General features: G+C 47.5%; 1 protein-coding gene across 2 annotated transcripts in view; it reads right to left on the bottom strand.

Moving 5' to 3' along the window:
• Positions 1–337: 337 nt before the first annotated feature.
• Positions 338–15,639, bottom strand: part of ece2b (endothelin converting enzyme 2b) — a 32,291-nt gene continuing 16,989 nt past the window's right edge. For both annotated transcript variants that reach the window (XM_079224667.1, XM_079224666.1), the window contains exons 9-19: positions 12,122–12,264; positions 11,886–12,000; positions 11,152–11,262; positions 10,895–10,993; positions 10,730–10,807; positions 10,116–10,219; positions 9,161–9,271; positions 8,606–8,673; positions 7,813–8,003; positions 7,621–7,716; positions 338–520 (exon numbers count right to left, since the gene is read on the bottom strand). In XM_079224667.1, the coding sequence (XP_079080793.1) occupies positions 344–520; positions 7,621–7,716; positions 7,813–8,003; positions 8,606–8,673; positions 9,161–9,271; positions 10,116–10,219; positions 10,730–10,807; positions 10,895–10,993; positions 11,152–11,262; positions 11,886–12,000; positions 12,122–12,264 (1,293 nt within the window). In that variant the 3' untranslated portion in view covers positions 338–343. The remainder of the gene's footprint in view (positions 521–7,620; positions 7,717–7,812; positions 8,004–8,605; positions 8,674–9,160; positions 9,272–10,115; positions 10,220–10,729; positions 10,808–10,894; positions 10,994–11,151; positions 11,263–11,885; positions 12,001–12,121; positions 12,265–15,639) is intronic.

The following is a 15,639-nucleotide window of genomic DNA, read 5'->3' as shown; positions in this document are numbered from 1 at the left end:
CATAATAATCATAACCAATAACGGTGATCAAGCAGAAATCAGCAACATCGTTCCATGTGGCTTCTTCATCATCATCGTCATCATCATCATGTCCCTGAAGTCCGTTCAGATGGCAGACAGGAAGTCGGTCTGCCGACAGGAAGTCGACAGCTTTCTAACGGGACGAGGGTGAAGATCGCCGCTCGTCATCCTCGCCGACGGCGGATCGCCTCTGAACCTCCAGACCTTCCAGTGAAGACACCAACCGACAATCTGGACTGAAGCTTCCAACCTAAGGAACCGAGCCGCCAATCAAAAGCTCATTAGCCCCGCCCCCTTCCTCCGCCCCTCCTCTTCAGCCGGTCTACCAGACCTCGCAGCGCCGCCCGGTGTTCATCGGCGTCCCCGCCGGGCAGTTGAAGTGGCGGCTGAAGTCCGGAGAGTTGGCGAGCGTGCCGATGACCCGGTACCGGGGCGGGCTGTGGGGGTCGGTCACCAGACCCTCGTGAGCGCTCTCTGGGGTCCGGACCGAACACCACACCTGGAAAACACAACGCAAGCCGTTCACTTCCTTTCCCTTCAGCGTGACATGTGATAGTGTAAGCGACGTGGGTTCATCAGCAGGAATAAATCAGGCCAACACGTTCTGGGTTTTCCTCATAACTTTAGTCAACCCACTCCACTCCAGCCGGCCCGTCCAGCCCCGTTTTCCCTCTCTCCTCTCTCCTCTTCTTCTCCCTCACTTTACCCTCTCACCTCCAGACGCCCGAACAGCGCCGACTAGTGGTCATAACTAATACATGTAATTAAGTTTACATCATACAATTTCACTCTTACACATCTCCCCGCCTTACAACAGAAGCGTCCTCGCTTCAAAATAACTGAATTTATACTGTAGGTAAACTTACCTAACTAAAAACCAATAAAACAGGTGATGGTAATAAACAGGAGTAACAGTAAGGGTTATAACACAGAACAGCATACTTAAATTCTCTTTTTTTATTTTTTATGTCCATAACAGTCTTTCCCAGTACATGTTAACATGCTGTTAATCCACCAGAAGGAGAAAAAAAAAAAAAGTTCAGACCACAGTTCCATAACGTACTGGTGGACGCACACAGCGGCCGAACTTGGTCCTTATTCCTTCGAAAGGCAGTACTAGCGGAGACAGTCCACTGGTAGATTCTGTGGAAGTATTGTGTCCCACAGGTGTTGTGGTAGTGGCAGCCCCTTGAGATGGAGGACACACACGAGTCCGAGCCCTATCTGGAGGCACAGAGCATCTTGGTGTGGCTGGGCTCCAGTAAACATAAGGTCTGGAGCCTGAGAGTGCAGTAGGCAGTGAGGGGCCTGAGCTGTTTGCTGCTGTAGACCCTCCTACAGGTACAGGCGGATGTTTCCCATCTGACCAGGCAGAGCGATAAGGTTTCAGGCGGTTGTAGTGAATGACCTTTGGCTTAGCTCTCGGATCCCGCTGGTCTAACAGTTCATAGTCCACTCCGATGTCACCACTGCCCGAGCCTAACCGTCGCAGTATTTTGAACGGGCCCGACCACTTAGGTGACAACTTCTGTCTAGCAAGGGCTGGAAGGTCAACCCACACCAAGTCACCCGGCTCATAGGCTGAGTGTTTCATCTGACGATCATAGTAGTGCTTTTGTTGAGCACCTGCTGCCTCAATGTTTTGTGCAACAGAGTGAAACGCAGCACACAGTCTCCTTACAATATAATTGGCATATTCACTCGGAGTACCTGGAGTGGCATTTGAAACTCCTGGGGAGTCCCCAAGCAGGACATCAGCAGGCAGACGGGCTTCTCTACCCTGTGCCAGAGAGAAAGGTGTGTGTTTGGTGGGCGAGTGAACACTGGTGTTATATGCAAATTCAACCTGTTTCAGGTGGTCGTCCCATTCACCTCCTGTGGTGTGTAGGTATTTTGCCAACTGGTCCTTGGTAGTCCTGTTTGCCCGTTCCACCATGCCATCTGACATGGCATGAAATGGGGATGTCCGTGTTTTGTGTATTCCCAGGCGGGAACACAGGTCTTTGACAAGATCCGATTCAAACTGACGGCCTTGGTCAGTATGCAAACTTTGAGGGACACCGTGGTGGCTGATGTAATCTTCAAACACACATTTAGCCACAGTGGTTGCTCGTTGATCAGAAAGTGCATACAAGTTGAGGTACTTTGTAAAATAGTCCATTACAACAAGTACATAGCGATTACCACGGTGAGTAAGTGGCAACTCCGTCAGGTCTGCTGCAATCTTCTCAAACGGCCGAGATGTGATTATGTTTTGCATAGGGGCCCGTTGGTGTGGCGTTTGTGGTCGCCGCGCTTCACAGGCTGTACATTCAAGGCACCATTGAGTTATGTCACGTGTTATGTGAGGCCAATAGCATCTGGCATGTGCCCCATGCAATGTCTTCTGCGCACTGAAGTGTCCAGAGAGTGAGTGACCATGTAATGTTTGGAATACCTCCTTCTGCAAACTACTGGGGACTACAGTCTGTAAAACAAGGTCACCTGGTGGAGGTCTGACTCTGTGACATAAGAGACCATCAACAAGGCGGAGCTTAGGAAACTCTCGCCAATACTCTCTCATTTCTGGTGAGGCTGCTTTAACGTTCGAAAATGGCGGCCTACTGTCAGTCAACACCCAGTTCCTGATAATTTGCAACACAGGATTAGCTTTTTGAGCTTAGATGAGATACTGTCTGTTCATAGTCAGGAGTGAATTGTCCATAGTTACCGCTGCAATACCTGGTGAAGTAGACTGCGCGTGTGATATTATGTCTGCAGTAGGTGAGGTAGTGAGGGCAGACTCTGAGCAGGATGCCAGATCAGTGGTTGAAATCTGTGACTCTGCCTTGTCTGTTTGAGTGTGAATTGAAACAAATCTCACCTGAGTGGCTGCAACCATAGGGGTAGGGGTGGTTTCTCCAGCTGTCAGGGGACGACGGGACATAGAATCAGCATTGGCGTGTTTAGTTCCTTGTCGATATTCAATTGTCCATTCATAGGGGTCAATTTCCAAAGCCCACCTTGCCCTGCGACCTGTAGGATCACAATCCAGAGGCATCTTCCTCAAGGAAAGAAGGGGTTTGTGGTCTGTGATGATGCGAAAGGGTTGGCCTGTTAGATACTGGCGAAAGTACCGGATGGACCATACGATAGCCCACAATTCCCTGTCAAATGGAGACCACCGTTTCTCTGTTTTGGTCAAAACACGACTGCCATAAGCAATGACATTTTCCATGTTATCCCCATTCACCTGAGATAGAACGCATCCAATGGCTGTGCTGGATGCATCTGTGAAGAGCAGAAACTCATGTGAGAAATCTGGATAGGAGAGGATGGGTGTGTCACACAGAGTATGACGGAGGCTTTCAAATGCGCTCTGTTCAACCTCAGTCCATAGAAATGTCTTTCCTTTTTGAGTGAGAGCATGCAGGGGCTCTGACATTTTTGCAAACTCATAAATGAAACGCTGATAATAAGAGCACAGCCCAAGGAATGCTCTGACTTCAGTAGGGTTTTTGGGAGCAGGCCAGTCTCTCACTTTTTCAATGTTTTTTGGGTCAGGTTTTAGTCCTGCAGGTGAGACGACATGTCCCAAAAATGTCACTTCTTGTACTGCAAAACTGCATTTTGAGGGTTTGAGTTTGAGATTAGCGGCTCTGAGGCGATCAAACACCTCTCTCAAATGCTGAAGATGGACAGCAAAACTGGGGCTATACACAACAATGTCATCAAGGTATACTAGACATGTTTTCCATGAGAGACCTTGTAACACCAGCTGCATTAGATGTTGGAAAGTGGGCGGTGCATTTACCAAGCCCATTGGCATCATACAAAACTGGTAAAGTCCTCGTCCTGTTGTGAAAGCAGTCTTTGCTTTGTCTTGTTCTTCGAGCTGCACCTGCCAAAACCCAGATGAGAGATCCATCGTGCTGAACACTGCTGAGCCTCTGAGTGCATCCAGGGTGTCGTCTGTTCTGGGCAAAGGGTGTGCATCTTTTACTGTGACTGCATTCAAGCCTCTGTAATCTACACAAAATCGCCATGTGCCATCCTTTTTCCTGACCATCACCACAGGTGCTGCCCAAGGGCTGTTACTCATTTCCACGATTCCTTTTTCCAACATCTCCTCGACATGTGATTGGATCAATGTTTGCATTTTCGGAGAAGTACGATATGCACGCTTCCTAACTGGGGATGCATCTTTTGTGTAGATGTTATGTTTGACCATGTCTGTATTACCAAAGTCTGTGCTGGTTTTACTGAAGACATCATGGTAAGACGAGAGCAAGTTGTGTAGGTCGGAACTCTCTGCATTTGTCAGATCTCCACACTTGACATCAATAGGCAGCTTGGTTGGCTTGGTGACATTAGTTGGTTGGCTGGATGGCTCTACTGGGCAGGTGAACACATTACATACAGGAGCTGAATCCTCACTTATGTCAGTGTCTGACACTGGAGTAAACTGTCCTAACTGCAGACCTGAATGTAGTACCATAGGGGTGGGTGTGGGGTTGATGATGCGCACAACAGTACAGCCATTTTCAGCAATAGACAGTGTGCGGGCAACTGCCACACCATCCATATCTGGTTGCCGGGGTTTAAGGCAGCCACTGTAACTGCTCGTAAGGCCTGCATTGATTACAGGGGAAATCAGGGCAACTTTGCAAATCATTTCACAACGTGGGGGAATAGTTGTGTTCTCCATTATTTGTGCTGTACAACTAGCAGGTGCCAGATCACTTCTTCTAAGTAGGGGCAGGACCTCATCACCTAGATAGCATAGCCCTCTCCCCATGTCTAAAATAAGATTGTGAGGAGTGAGAAAGTCACAACCTAATATAAAGCCTTGAGTTACATTTCTGATGACGTGTACTTCATGTTGTAGAGTTTGAGACCCTAGCTTAAAGGTGACATCTACCATACCTAATGTATCCAAGCTTTGGCCAGTCACAGCTTGTGACATAATGAACTTCTTTTTGCCAGAGAAGGCATTGACATTTTGGTCCGCTCACTTATAAATGAGATTGTAGAGCCTGTATCTAGCATGACGTGCATATCAGTGCCTTCAGCAATACCATTTACATAGGAGGTGACAGCTTTATTTACAGTGGCGTCAGTCAGGGGAATTTTTATATCTGTAACCCCACTAGGGTTTGTCTGTTGTCGGATGTTGTCTGTTATTTCAGTGTGGCCGACCTCTGGGGCTTCCAGGGGAGCAGCTGATGGGTGCCCCGCATCATCAGCTAATGTCCGTTTCCCTGTTCCAATCTACCATGATCTTTGTAATCAGTGTTGGTGGAGCACTGCTGGCCTTTGTCTTCATACTCTTGAAATGACACATGTCTGGGAGAAGGACTTGGGCTACGGCGACGCAAGTCATAGCGGTGTCTGCTGGGAGAAGTTCGTCTCCATCTCCTTTCCCCATGGGGGTCACAGGCATGGGCTGAATAGTGAGCATCTCTGTAAGGCTGTCGGTACCGGTCAGGTTCTCTGCGGGTGAAATCCTGATGGTGACGGTTTACATGAGGGTAACGTTCCGGAGAAGAATGATGTGAACGTGAATATCTGGATGGGGAATGCCCATAGCCTGAGCTCCATGCATTTGTGGGTCTATCTGGGCTCCTCCCATGTGGTGAGGGTGACCTACGAGGACGCACCTGCATGTTCCTTTCCACGTGGAGCCCACTACTTTGTTCATCCATCTTCAGTTTCAGAGCACTCAGATTATTACTTAAATATTTTACAGTAGTAGTCAGATTCTGGAGAGCTTTTCTGAGTTCAGGGTCATTTTCACCGACTGAATGTACTGACTGCGTTGGCCCAACATCTCTGAATGTGACATTAGCTGGGGACACGGGCATTACCAATCTTGCGGCTTGACGAGCCCGCTCAGCTTGGGAGGCAACTTCACAAGCTTCGGTGAAAGTTTTCACTCCTCTTTCATGACACTTCACTTGAAGCTCTTGATCCAGGCCAGCAATAAAGCGAGACATTTTCATATACTCTGAAGCTTTATGTTCAAACTCAGGAAAAGCTTCTTTGACCAGCCTGCACACATCCACAGCATAAACCTCCATTGCTTCATTAGGCATTCTTTGACGGGCATTAGAGAATGCTTGAAATGATGCTATTATATCCTTTTGGCCAAAAGCTGTCTGCAAATGCCTCTTTGTTTCAGCAAAAGACCTCTGAGTTTCCCGAGGCAGATTATCCCAAACAATGAACAGTTCTGGCGGTAGTCTCGTCGGTAGCTCATCTGCTAACACGGTCCTCAAATCCACACCACTGTCCTTGTAACGGGCTTCTTGAATTACCTCGTAGCGGCGAATCCACAGTTGAAAAGACTCACGGCCATCGTTGTGAAAGGGCGGCGGTAAAGCAATGCCCCGTGGCGCTCTGCTGGACGGCGGCACAACTGGCGTTGGAGCTCCAGCTGAGCTCGTGCTCGCTGGTGGCTGACCAGCGGAGATTCCTCATCAGACATGACGAGTTTTCTTCCTCCTCTTTTCTTTAGCTGTCGTACGGAACTAGACGACCCGGGAGACGGTTTCTAAACTCACTTGAAGCTAACAAGCGGAAGAGGAAAAAAATAAATAAAATAACCACACTGATGGGGTAAAAGACTAGCTAGCTCACTGCATCTCAAGCTAAGCTAAGCTAGCGGGTAGCGTCGTTAGCCTTTAGCTTCAGCTACTGACAAAGTTGAGCAGAATCCCAAGGGACGATATTCCACCAGAGGACAAATCCCACCGCTGCCACCAGTGTAAGCGACGTGGGTTTATCAGCAGGAATAAATCAGTCCAACACGTTCTGGGTTTTCCTCATAACTTTAGTCAACCCACTCCACGCTCCAGCCGGCCCGTCCAGCCCCGTTTTCCCTCCCTCCTCACTCTTCCTCTTCTCCCTCACTTTACCCTCTCACCTCCAGACGCCCGAACAGCGCCGACTAGTGGTCATAACTAATACATGTAATTAAGTTTACATCATACAATTTCACTCTTACATTAGCTTGGTTTATTTGCACAGGAATGAAGATACAAATACAAACAATAGAAAAGAAAACAAGCCTGAAGGGCTCAATCTGAGTCCTCCCTATTTAAACAAATACAACGCCTCGGAACATACGTGCTAGCTGACTAGGAAGCTAGTTTCAGTGTCGATCAGGAGAGAACCAGACTGACCAGTGAACCCAGCAGCTACAGAGGAGTGGTGGATCAGGAGGGGAGTCTCTCCACAGCAACAGCTATGCCAATATGGCATTTAAATGTGTACATTAATACAATAATATGTTTATCAACTAGTATTTCTGTTGGCTACTAGCGAGAGGAGCAACGTTTAACCGCCTGGTTGACCGATGACCCCATCAGTCTGATTGATGTCGAGCTTTTTAACGTACGAAGCTAACGTTAACGTTTAGTTACGATATAATCAACCATCTTGTGCTGGTGAGTTCGGGGGCAGCAGGTTTATGAATCATATAATATAACATATATAATGAGGCTTATCGTGTCATCAGCGTGTAACGTCAGTCTACGTCATCAGAAGTGGCCCCAGTATAGAACCCTGTGGGACGCCGTTCCGGTGGGAAGGTCACTGAGGTGCGTTTCTTCGACTCACCTGAGCGAACCCCAAGAAGAAGAGCTGGTCGTTGGTAAGGTTGACGGCAGGAAGCCTCTTCTCCTCCCCGTTCCTCTGGACCCACGACCGATAGGCCTGAAGGGAACACCTTGGTTTAGCGGCGGTGACGTAACAAACACGACCCGGTGAGGCGTGTTGAGGTTGGGTTGATTGTTACGCGTTCATACTCACATTGTACGCCGCCTTCAGTCCTCCGTTGTCCGCGATGTTTTCTCCGAGCGTCTGCTTTCCGTTGACGTGCTCTCCGTTGACGGTGTAGTGGTTGTACTGGTCCGTCATGCACTCGGTCCTCTGGCGGAACGCCTCCACCGACGAGTTCTGCCACCACGGCCTCAAGTTCCCTTCTTTATCGTACTCGCGACCTAAAGGCAGCAGGGAGGACGCCTCAATGAACAAGAAGACTTCACCTCAATGAACAAGGAGACTTCACCTCAATGAACAAGGAGACTTCACCTCGATGAACAAGGAGACTTCAACTCGATGAACAAGGAGACTTCACCTCGATGAACAAGGAGACTTCAACTCGATGAACAAGGAGACTTCACCTCAATGAACAAGGAGACTTCAACTCGATGAACAAGGAGACTTCACCTCGATGAACAAGGAGACTTCACCTCAATGAACAAGGAGACTTCACCTCAATGAACAAGGAGACTTCAACTCGATGAACAAGGAGACTTCACCTCAATGAACAAGGAGACTTCACCTCAATGAACAAGGAGACTTCACCTCAATGAACAAGGAGACTTCACCTCAATGAACAAGGAGACTTCACCTCAATGAACAAGGAGTCTTCAACTCGATGAACAAGGAAACTTCACCTCCTTCACCTCAATGAACAAGGAGACTTCACCTCCTTCACCTCAATGAACAAGGAGACTTCAAGTCTCATGTTTACAGAGTGTAGTGAACACATCATCCCCTCAATCAGGAAGCGAACATGTGACTCAAAACTCAAACTCACCCTGATCGTCGAAGGCGTGTGTGAGCTCGTGACCCATCACCACGCCGATGCCGCCGAAGTTCAGCGCCCTGAAAACACACATCATTATATATGATTATATATATGATTATATATATATATAAGTATATATGTTTAAGTATATAGTATATAAGTTTAAAACCACAGATTGGCGGTCTAACGTTCAGACCTACAGGCTGCAGAGCTCATTACAGACACAACATGTGTCCTGAAGGTTTTTACGATCTACTGGTTCATCAGGAACCTTCATCTCTATGGAGTCTGTTTGATCTATTTCACAGGTTTAACACGTCCTAACAGACAGACAGAGAGACAGACACACACACACACACACACACACAGACACACAGACACACAGACAGACAGACAGACAGACAGACACACAGACACACAGACACACAGACACACAGACAGACAGACAGACAGACAGACAGACACACAGACACACAGACAGACAGACAGACAGACAGACAGACAGACAGACACACAGACACACAGACAGACAGACAGACAGACAGACAGGTGGAGCAAACGGACTTGGGGTGGTCGTGGGCGTAGAAAGGAGCTTGGAGGATCCCAGCAGGGAAGACGATGCCGTTCTTAGTGGGCATGTAGTAGGCGTTAACTGTGGGAGGAGTCATGCTCCACCTGAGAGGAGAGGAGACAAGGAGAGGAGATGAGGAGAGGAGATGAGGAGATAACTGGTGGATCTAACAGATTCCTCTTCAGATCGTTTCAAATCAGAGCTCAAACTATTACATTTCCTGGAACTTCTGGAAACATTCCAAACATCTTTTTCAGATTATAACTCATAATCACGTCCGTCTTGCACACATACACATTCTGTTATAACACATTTATAACATTCTGTTATAACACATTTATAACATTCTGTTATAACACATGTATAACACATAACCTTCATGATACTTGGTTTTTAGTTCTCTTTTGTTCACAAAACGGAGGTGTTTACTTTTCTTATTAATTATTATTCATGTTCTGCATACATATTGTGGCGTTCACACAGAAACTGTAAAAGAACAAAAGCAAATGTTCTCCAGTAGGACAGAGATACCAGTTGAAACCAGTTTATTGACCCATAATCCAGTTATGGATCCAGTTATACAATTTCTTTCCATGAAATGTGTTTGTTTGAGTTCATGAGGAATATCTGAAGTATCAAGCACCTTTTATTCTGAAAGAGTACGGGAAAACGGGTACTTCCTGTTTACAGTGTTCATGAACAGTCATGTGATGTTTGGAAAAATTATGAATAATTAGTGATGCTACGTATTTAAAAAGATAACTAATCATTTAGTTTTCTCTTGAAAGCAGCTTTGTCCCGCCCCTTTTCACATACATTTGTTTGTTTATTTTAATGTTGTTGTTTTAATCTATTTGTGTTATTATGTGTGAAACCAGGATACATAATGTGTTTGTTAGCACGCGACTGGTTGTGTTGGTTTGTGTTACTGGTCTTCGTCATCATTACTGGTCTTTGTTGGGAGTCTTCCTCAGCTGGTCGGCCATCACCCGGGACGAGAAGTTGTAGAAGTTCAACATGTTCTGGAAGAAGCTGTCGTCGGACACGTCGTACTGAAACAGGTAAAGAGACACCTGTCTTACTGCCACAGGTAAAGAGACACCTGTCTTACTGCCACAGGTAAAGAGACACCTGTCTTACTGCCACAGGTAAAGAGACACCTGTCTTACTGTCTACAGGTAAAGAGACACCTGTCTTACTGCCACAGGTAAAGAGACACCTGTCTTACTGTCCACAGGTAAAGAGACACCTGTCTTACTGCCACAGGTAAAGAGACACCTGTCTTACTGTCCACAGGTAAAGAGACACCTGTCTTACTGCCACAGGTAAAGAGACACCTGTCTTACTGTCACAGGTAAAGAGACACTTGTCTTACTGCCACAGGTAAAGAGACACCTGTCTTACTGCCACAGGTAAAGAGACACTTGTCTTACTGCCACAGGTAAAGAGACACCTGTCTTACTGTCTACAGGTAAAGAGACACCTGTCTTACTGCCACAAGTGAAGAGACACCTGTCTTACTGCCTACAGGTACAGAGACATGATTGACAGCTGTCACTTACCCCGTCAAACACGTCGTCCAGCTCTTTGGGGTCCAGGATGAATTCTGGGAAACCGATCATGTCGTAGATTGCGTCTGCCTAACGGAGACAAACAAAGACAATGAGACCTATCAGCACTTTTACCTCCACCTGTCTGTCCACCTGTCTGTCCACCTGTCTCTGTACCTTTTCTTTAGCAGCCCGTTTCGTGTGGTCGTCCATCCAGTTGAGTCGGTCCAGAGCTTCTTTAAACGCTGAGCGGATCTCGTTAATCATCTCCTCGGCCTGAGGGGCAGAGACACAGGAGATCAGACCTGCAACTGGTCCTGGACCACCCAATCCAGGGCCAGCTGATCCAGGACCACCCGATCCAGGGCCAGCTGATCCAGGACCAGCTGGATCTCTGATCAGTGTTTCCTCATTGGTTCAGTTCTGTGACTCACAATGTCTTTGCTGTGCTTGTCGAAGGTGGCCTTAACGAAGAGCGCTCCCAGAGCGAAGCCCAGGGTGTCATCAGTGTTCCCGATGCAGGTCTGCCAGCGGGGAGTGCAGGACTGCAACAAACCACAACCAGTTACACACATGTGGGACCAGTTACAGGAAGTAGAAGACCAGTGAGGACCAAGGACAGACAGCTGGAACCAGTTCCCCCCATCGGTACCCACACAGGTGGAACCTTCCTGCTTTCCAAAACCAGTTAAAACCAGTGCCATTTAGAACCACTTAGAGTTCACCAGTGAGAGCCACAACAACTACAGAGAAAGCAGGCCAGAACCAGTTAGAGTTATTTGTACATCCGTTACAACCAATAACAGACAGAAGGAACCAGTTCCCCGAGTACAGGAGTACAGGCGAAGCTTCCAAAACCAGGTCAGAACCAGCCAAAAGAAAACCATTGCAGCCCAAAGGAAACCCCTAAACTGGTTCCCAGTGGAACCCATTAATGCCAGTAAGAAGCATGAATGGATACAGATAGAACCAGTGGAAGCGCCACCAGCTCCTTCAACAGAACTGGGGCTGGGAGGAGGATTACCGACCGTCGTTACTGTAGTATTAGAAGTGTTTGTACCTGCTGCAGTAAAATAAATAACTGGATCAGTAAGCGTAGTAGTACTTGTAGTAACAGTAGCAGTACTACAGTAGCAGTAGTACTTGAGCAGTACTGCAGTAGAAGTACCTTCTTGGTCCCGTACAGGCTCTCCAGCAGTTTGTCCTGAGCGTTCTCAAAGCGCTGGTCCAGACTGGCCACGCTCTTCTGGACCAGCGTCCACATCATGTAGTTGTTCAGCAGACTGGGAGACAGACAGACAGACAGGCAGGCAGACAGACAGGTGAGACAGACAGGTGAGACAGACAGGTGAGACACCTGCTGCCATCCACCGACGCGCGGCAGACAGGTGGCGCTGGACTCACCTGCGGTCCGTCTTGTTGAGGAGGTCGGACACCTGCTGTAGGTACTCCTTGGCGTACAGGACCACGGGCTCCGTGTCGTTGAGCTCCAGCGGGGACAGCGAGGACGACAGGTAGTCCAGCCAGTCCACGGACGGGGCCAGCACCTGGCACCACAGAAGAAGAGACCTCGGGGTCAGGTTGACAGTGAGACAGGAGGCAGGAGCAGGAGACAGGAGACAGGAGGCAGGAGACAGGAGGCAGGAGACAGACGACAGAAGACAGAAGGCAGGAGACAGGAGACAGGAGACAGCAGACAGGAGGCAGGAGACAGGAGACAGGAGACAGGAGGCAGGAGGCAGGAGACAGGAGACAGCAGACAGGAGGCAGGAGCAGGAGACAGGAGGCAGAAGACAGAAGACAGAAGGCAGGAGACAGGAGACAGGAGACAGGAGACAGCAGACAGCAAACAGGAGGCAGGAGACAGGAGACAGGAGGCAGGAGACAGGAGGCAGGAGGCAGGAGGCAGGAGGCAGGAGACAGGAGACAGGAGGCAGGAGACAGGAGGCAGGAGGCAGGAGACAGGAGACAGGAGGCAGGAGGCAGAACTGTCCCCTGACTGATTGAAGTGAGTTACTGAAGAGGATCTGAACAGAAAGGTTATTCATGTTTGAAAGAGTTTTCAATAAAGAGGTTCATACTAGAGTTGGCCAGCAGAGGGCGCTGAAGGTCAAACACTTCACTTTAAGTTCTCCTTCAACGACACAGATAAACTCACTGAAATCTGAGACTTTGGTTCAGCTAGAGAACAATAACAATAACGACCGAAGGGTACCTTTAAATGACGAAGGGTTCCTTTAAATGACCGAAGGGTTCCTTTAAATGACCGAAGGGTTCCTTTAATGACCGAAGGGTTCCTTTAAATGACCGAAGGGTTCCTTTAAATGACCGAAGGGTTCCTTTAATGACCGAAGGGTTCCTTTAAATGACGAAGGGTTCCTTTAAATGACCGAAGGGTTCCTTTAAATGACGAAGGGTTCCTTTAAATGACGAAGGGTTCCTTTAAATGACCGAAGGGTTCCTTTAAATGTCCGAAGGGTTCCTTTAATGACCGAAGGGTTCCTTTAAATGATGAAGGGTTCCTTTAAATGACCGAAGGGTTCCTTTAAATGACCGAACGGTTCCTTTAAATGACGAAGGGTTCCTTTAAATGACCGAAGGGTTCCGTTAAACAATCAAAGGGTTCCTTTAATGACCGAAGGGTTCCTTTAATGACCGAAGGGTTCCTTTAAATGACCGAAGGGTTCCTTTAATGACCGAAGGGTTCCTTTAAATGATGAAGGGTTCCTTTAAATGACCGAAGGGTTCCTTTAAATGACCGAACGGTTCCTTTAAATGACGAAGGGTTCCTTTAAATGACCGAAGGGTTCCGTTAAACAATCAAAGGGTTCCTTTAATGACCGAAGGGTTCCTTTAAATGACCGAAGGGTTCCTTTAAATGACCGAAGGGTTCCTTTAATGACCGAAGGGTTCCTTTAAATGACCGAAGGGTTCCTTTAAATGAAGGATTCCTTCTGATCGTCTGAAGTTGTGAACGTAAGCTTCTGTGTTCTGAGAGGTAAAAATACAAAGGACTAGTAAAGAGGTAAAAATACTATAAAATGTACATACATTAATTTACACAGCCATTTTACCACAATGTCAGACCTCCTACTGACAGTCCTACTGACCGTTCTACTGACCGTTCTACTGACAGTCCTACTGACAGTCCTACTGACCGTTCTACTGACAGTTCTACTGACAGTCCTACTGACAGTTCTACTGACAGTCCTACTGGCGGTTCTACTGACCGTTCTACTGATAGTTCTACTGACAGTTCTACTGACAGCCCAACTGACAGTCCTACTGAAGGTTCTACTGGCAGTCCTACTGACAGTTCTACTGACAGTCCTACTGACAGCTCTACTGACAGTTCTACTGACGGTTCTACTGACAGTCCTACTGACAGTTCTACTGACAGTTCTACTGACGGTTCTACTGACAGTTCTACTGGCAGTCCTACTGACAGTTCTACTGACAGTCCTACTGACAGCTCTACTGACAGTTCTACTGACAGTTCTACTGACGGTTCTACTGACAGTTCTACTGACAGCTCTACTGACAGTTCTACTGACAGTCCTACTGACAGCTCTACTGTCAGTCCAACCGCTTTTGGGAACATGGTGGACTCCGCCTCCAGCTGGAGAAGCTAATGTAAACACAGCCGTCTGAGATGGAGGTGATTACACCCTGATGGCAACATGATGCATACCACACTACATGGACCCTCCTCACTGCTCCCCACATGGAGTAACAACCAGGCCACAGGTCTGTGATGTCACTTTTAACGTCAACAGCAATAAATAAAAACATTGTCCGTTGTTTTGGTTTTTTTTACGACGAAGGACGAAGAGAAAAAAAAAAAATCTGCACCGACTGGATCCAGGAAAGCTGAAGAGGCTCCTATACTGATGGTTCTACTGACACCTCTACTGACAGTTCTACTGACGGTTCTACTGAAGGTTATACTGATGGTTCTACTGACAGTTCTACTGACCGTTCTACTGATGGTTCTACTGACAGCTCTACTGACAGTTCTACTGACACCTCTACTGACAGTTCTACTGACAGTTCTACTGACGGTTCTACTGACGGTTATACTGATGGTTCTACTGACAGTTCTACTGACCGTTCTACTGATGGTTCTACTGACAGCTCTACTGACAGTTCTACTAACACCTCTACTGACAGTTCTACTGACAGTCCAACTGACAGCTCTACTGACAGCTCTACTCACAGTTCTACAGACAGTTCTACTGACAGTTCTACTCACAGTTCTACTGACCTTTCTACTGACCGTTCTACTGACAGTCCTACTGACGTTTCTACTGACAGTTCTACTGACGGTTCTACTGACACCTCTACTGACACCTCTACTGACAGTTCTACTGACGGTTCTACTGACGGTTCTACTGACACCTCTACTGACACCTCTACTGACAGTTCTACTGACGGTTCTACTGATGGTTCTACTGACGGTTCTACTGACCGTTCTACTGATGGTTCTACTGACATTTCTACTGACAGTTCTACTGACGGTTCTACTGACAGTTCTACTGACAGTTCTACTGACATTTCTACTGACAGTTCTACTGACGGTTCTACTGACAGTTCTACTGACAGTTCTACTGACACCTCTACTGACAGTTCTACTCACAGTTCTACTGACGGTTCTACTGACAGCTCTACTGACAGTTCTACTGACAGTCCTACTGACAGTTCTACTGACAGTTCTACTAACAGTTCTACTGACGGTTCTACTGACAGTTCTACTGACAGTTCTACTGACAGTCCTACTGACAGTCCCACTGACACCTCTACTGACAGTTCTACTAACAGTTCTACTGACGGTTCTACTGACAGTTCTACTGACAGTCCTACTGACAGCTCTACTGTCAGTCCAACCGCTTTTGGGAACATGGTGGACTCCGCCTCCAGCTGGA

Source organism: Taurulus bubalis (genome assembly GCF_910589615.1).
Source record: "Taurulus bubalis genome assembly, chromosome: 10".
Classification (NCBI taxonomy): domain Eukaryota; kingdom Metazoa; phylum Chordata; class Actinopteri; order Perciformes; family Cottidae; genus Taurulus; species Taurulus bubalis.
The sequence above is the reverse complement of the archived record's forward strand: the minus strand, read 5'-3'. Positions and strand labels throughout refer to the sequence as shown.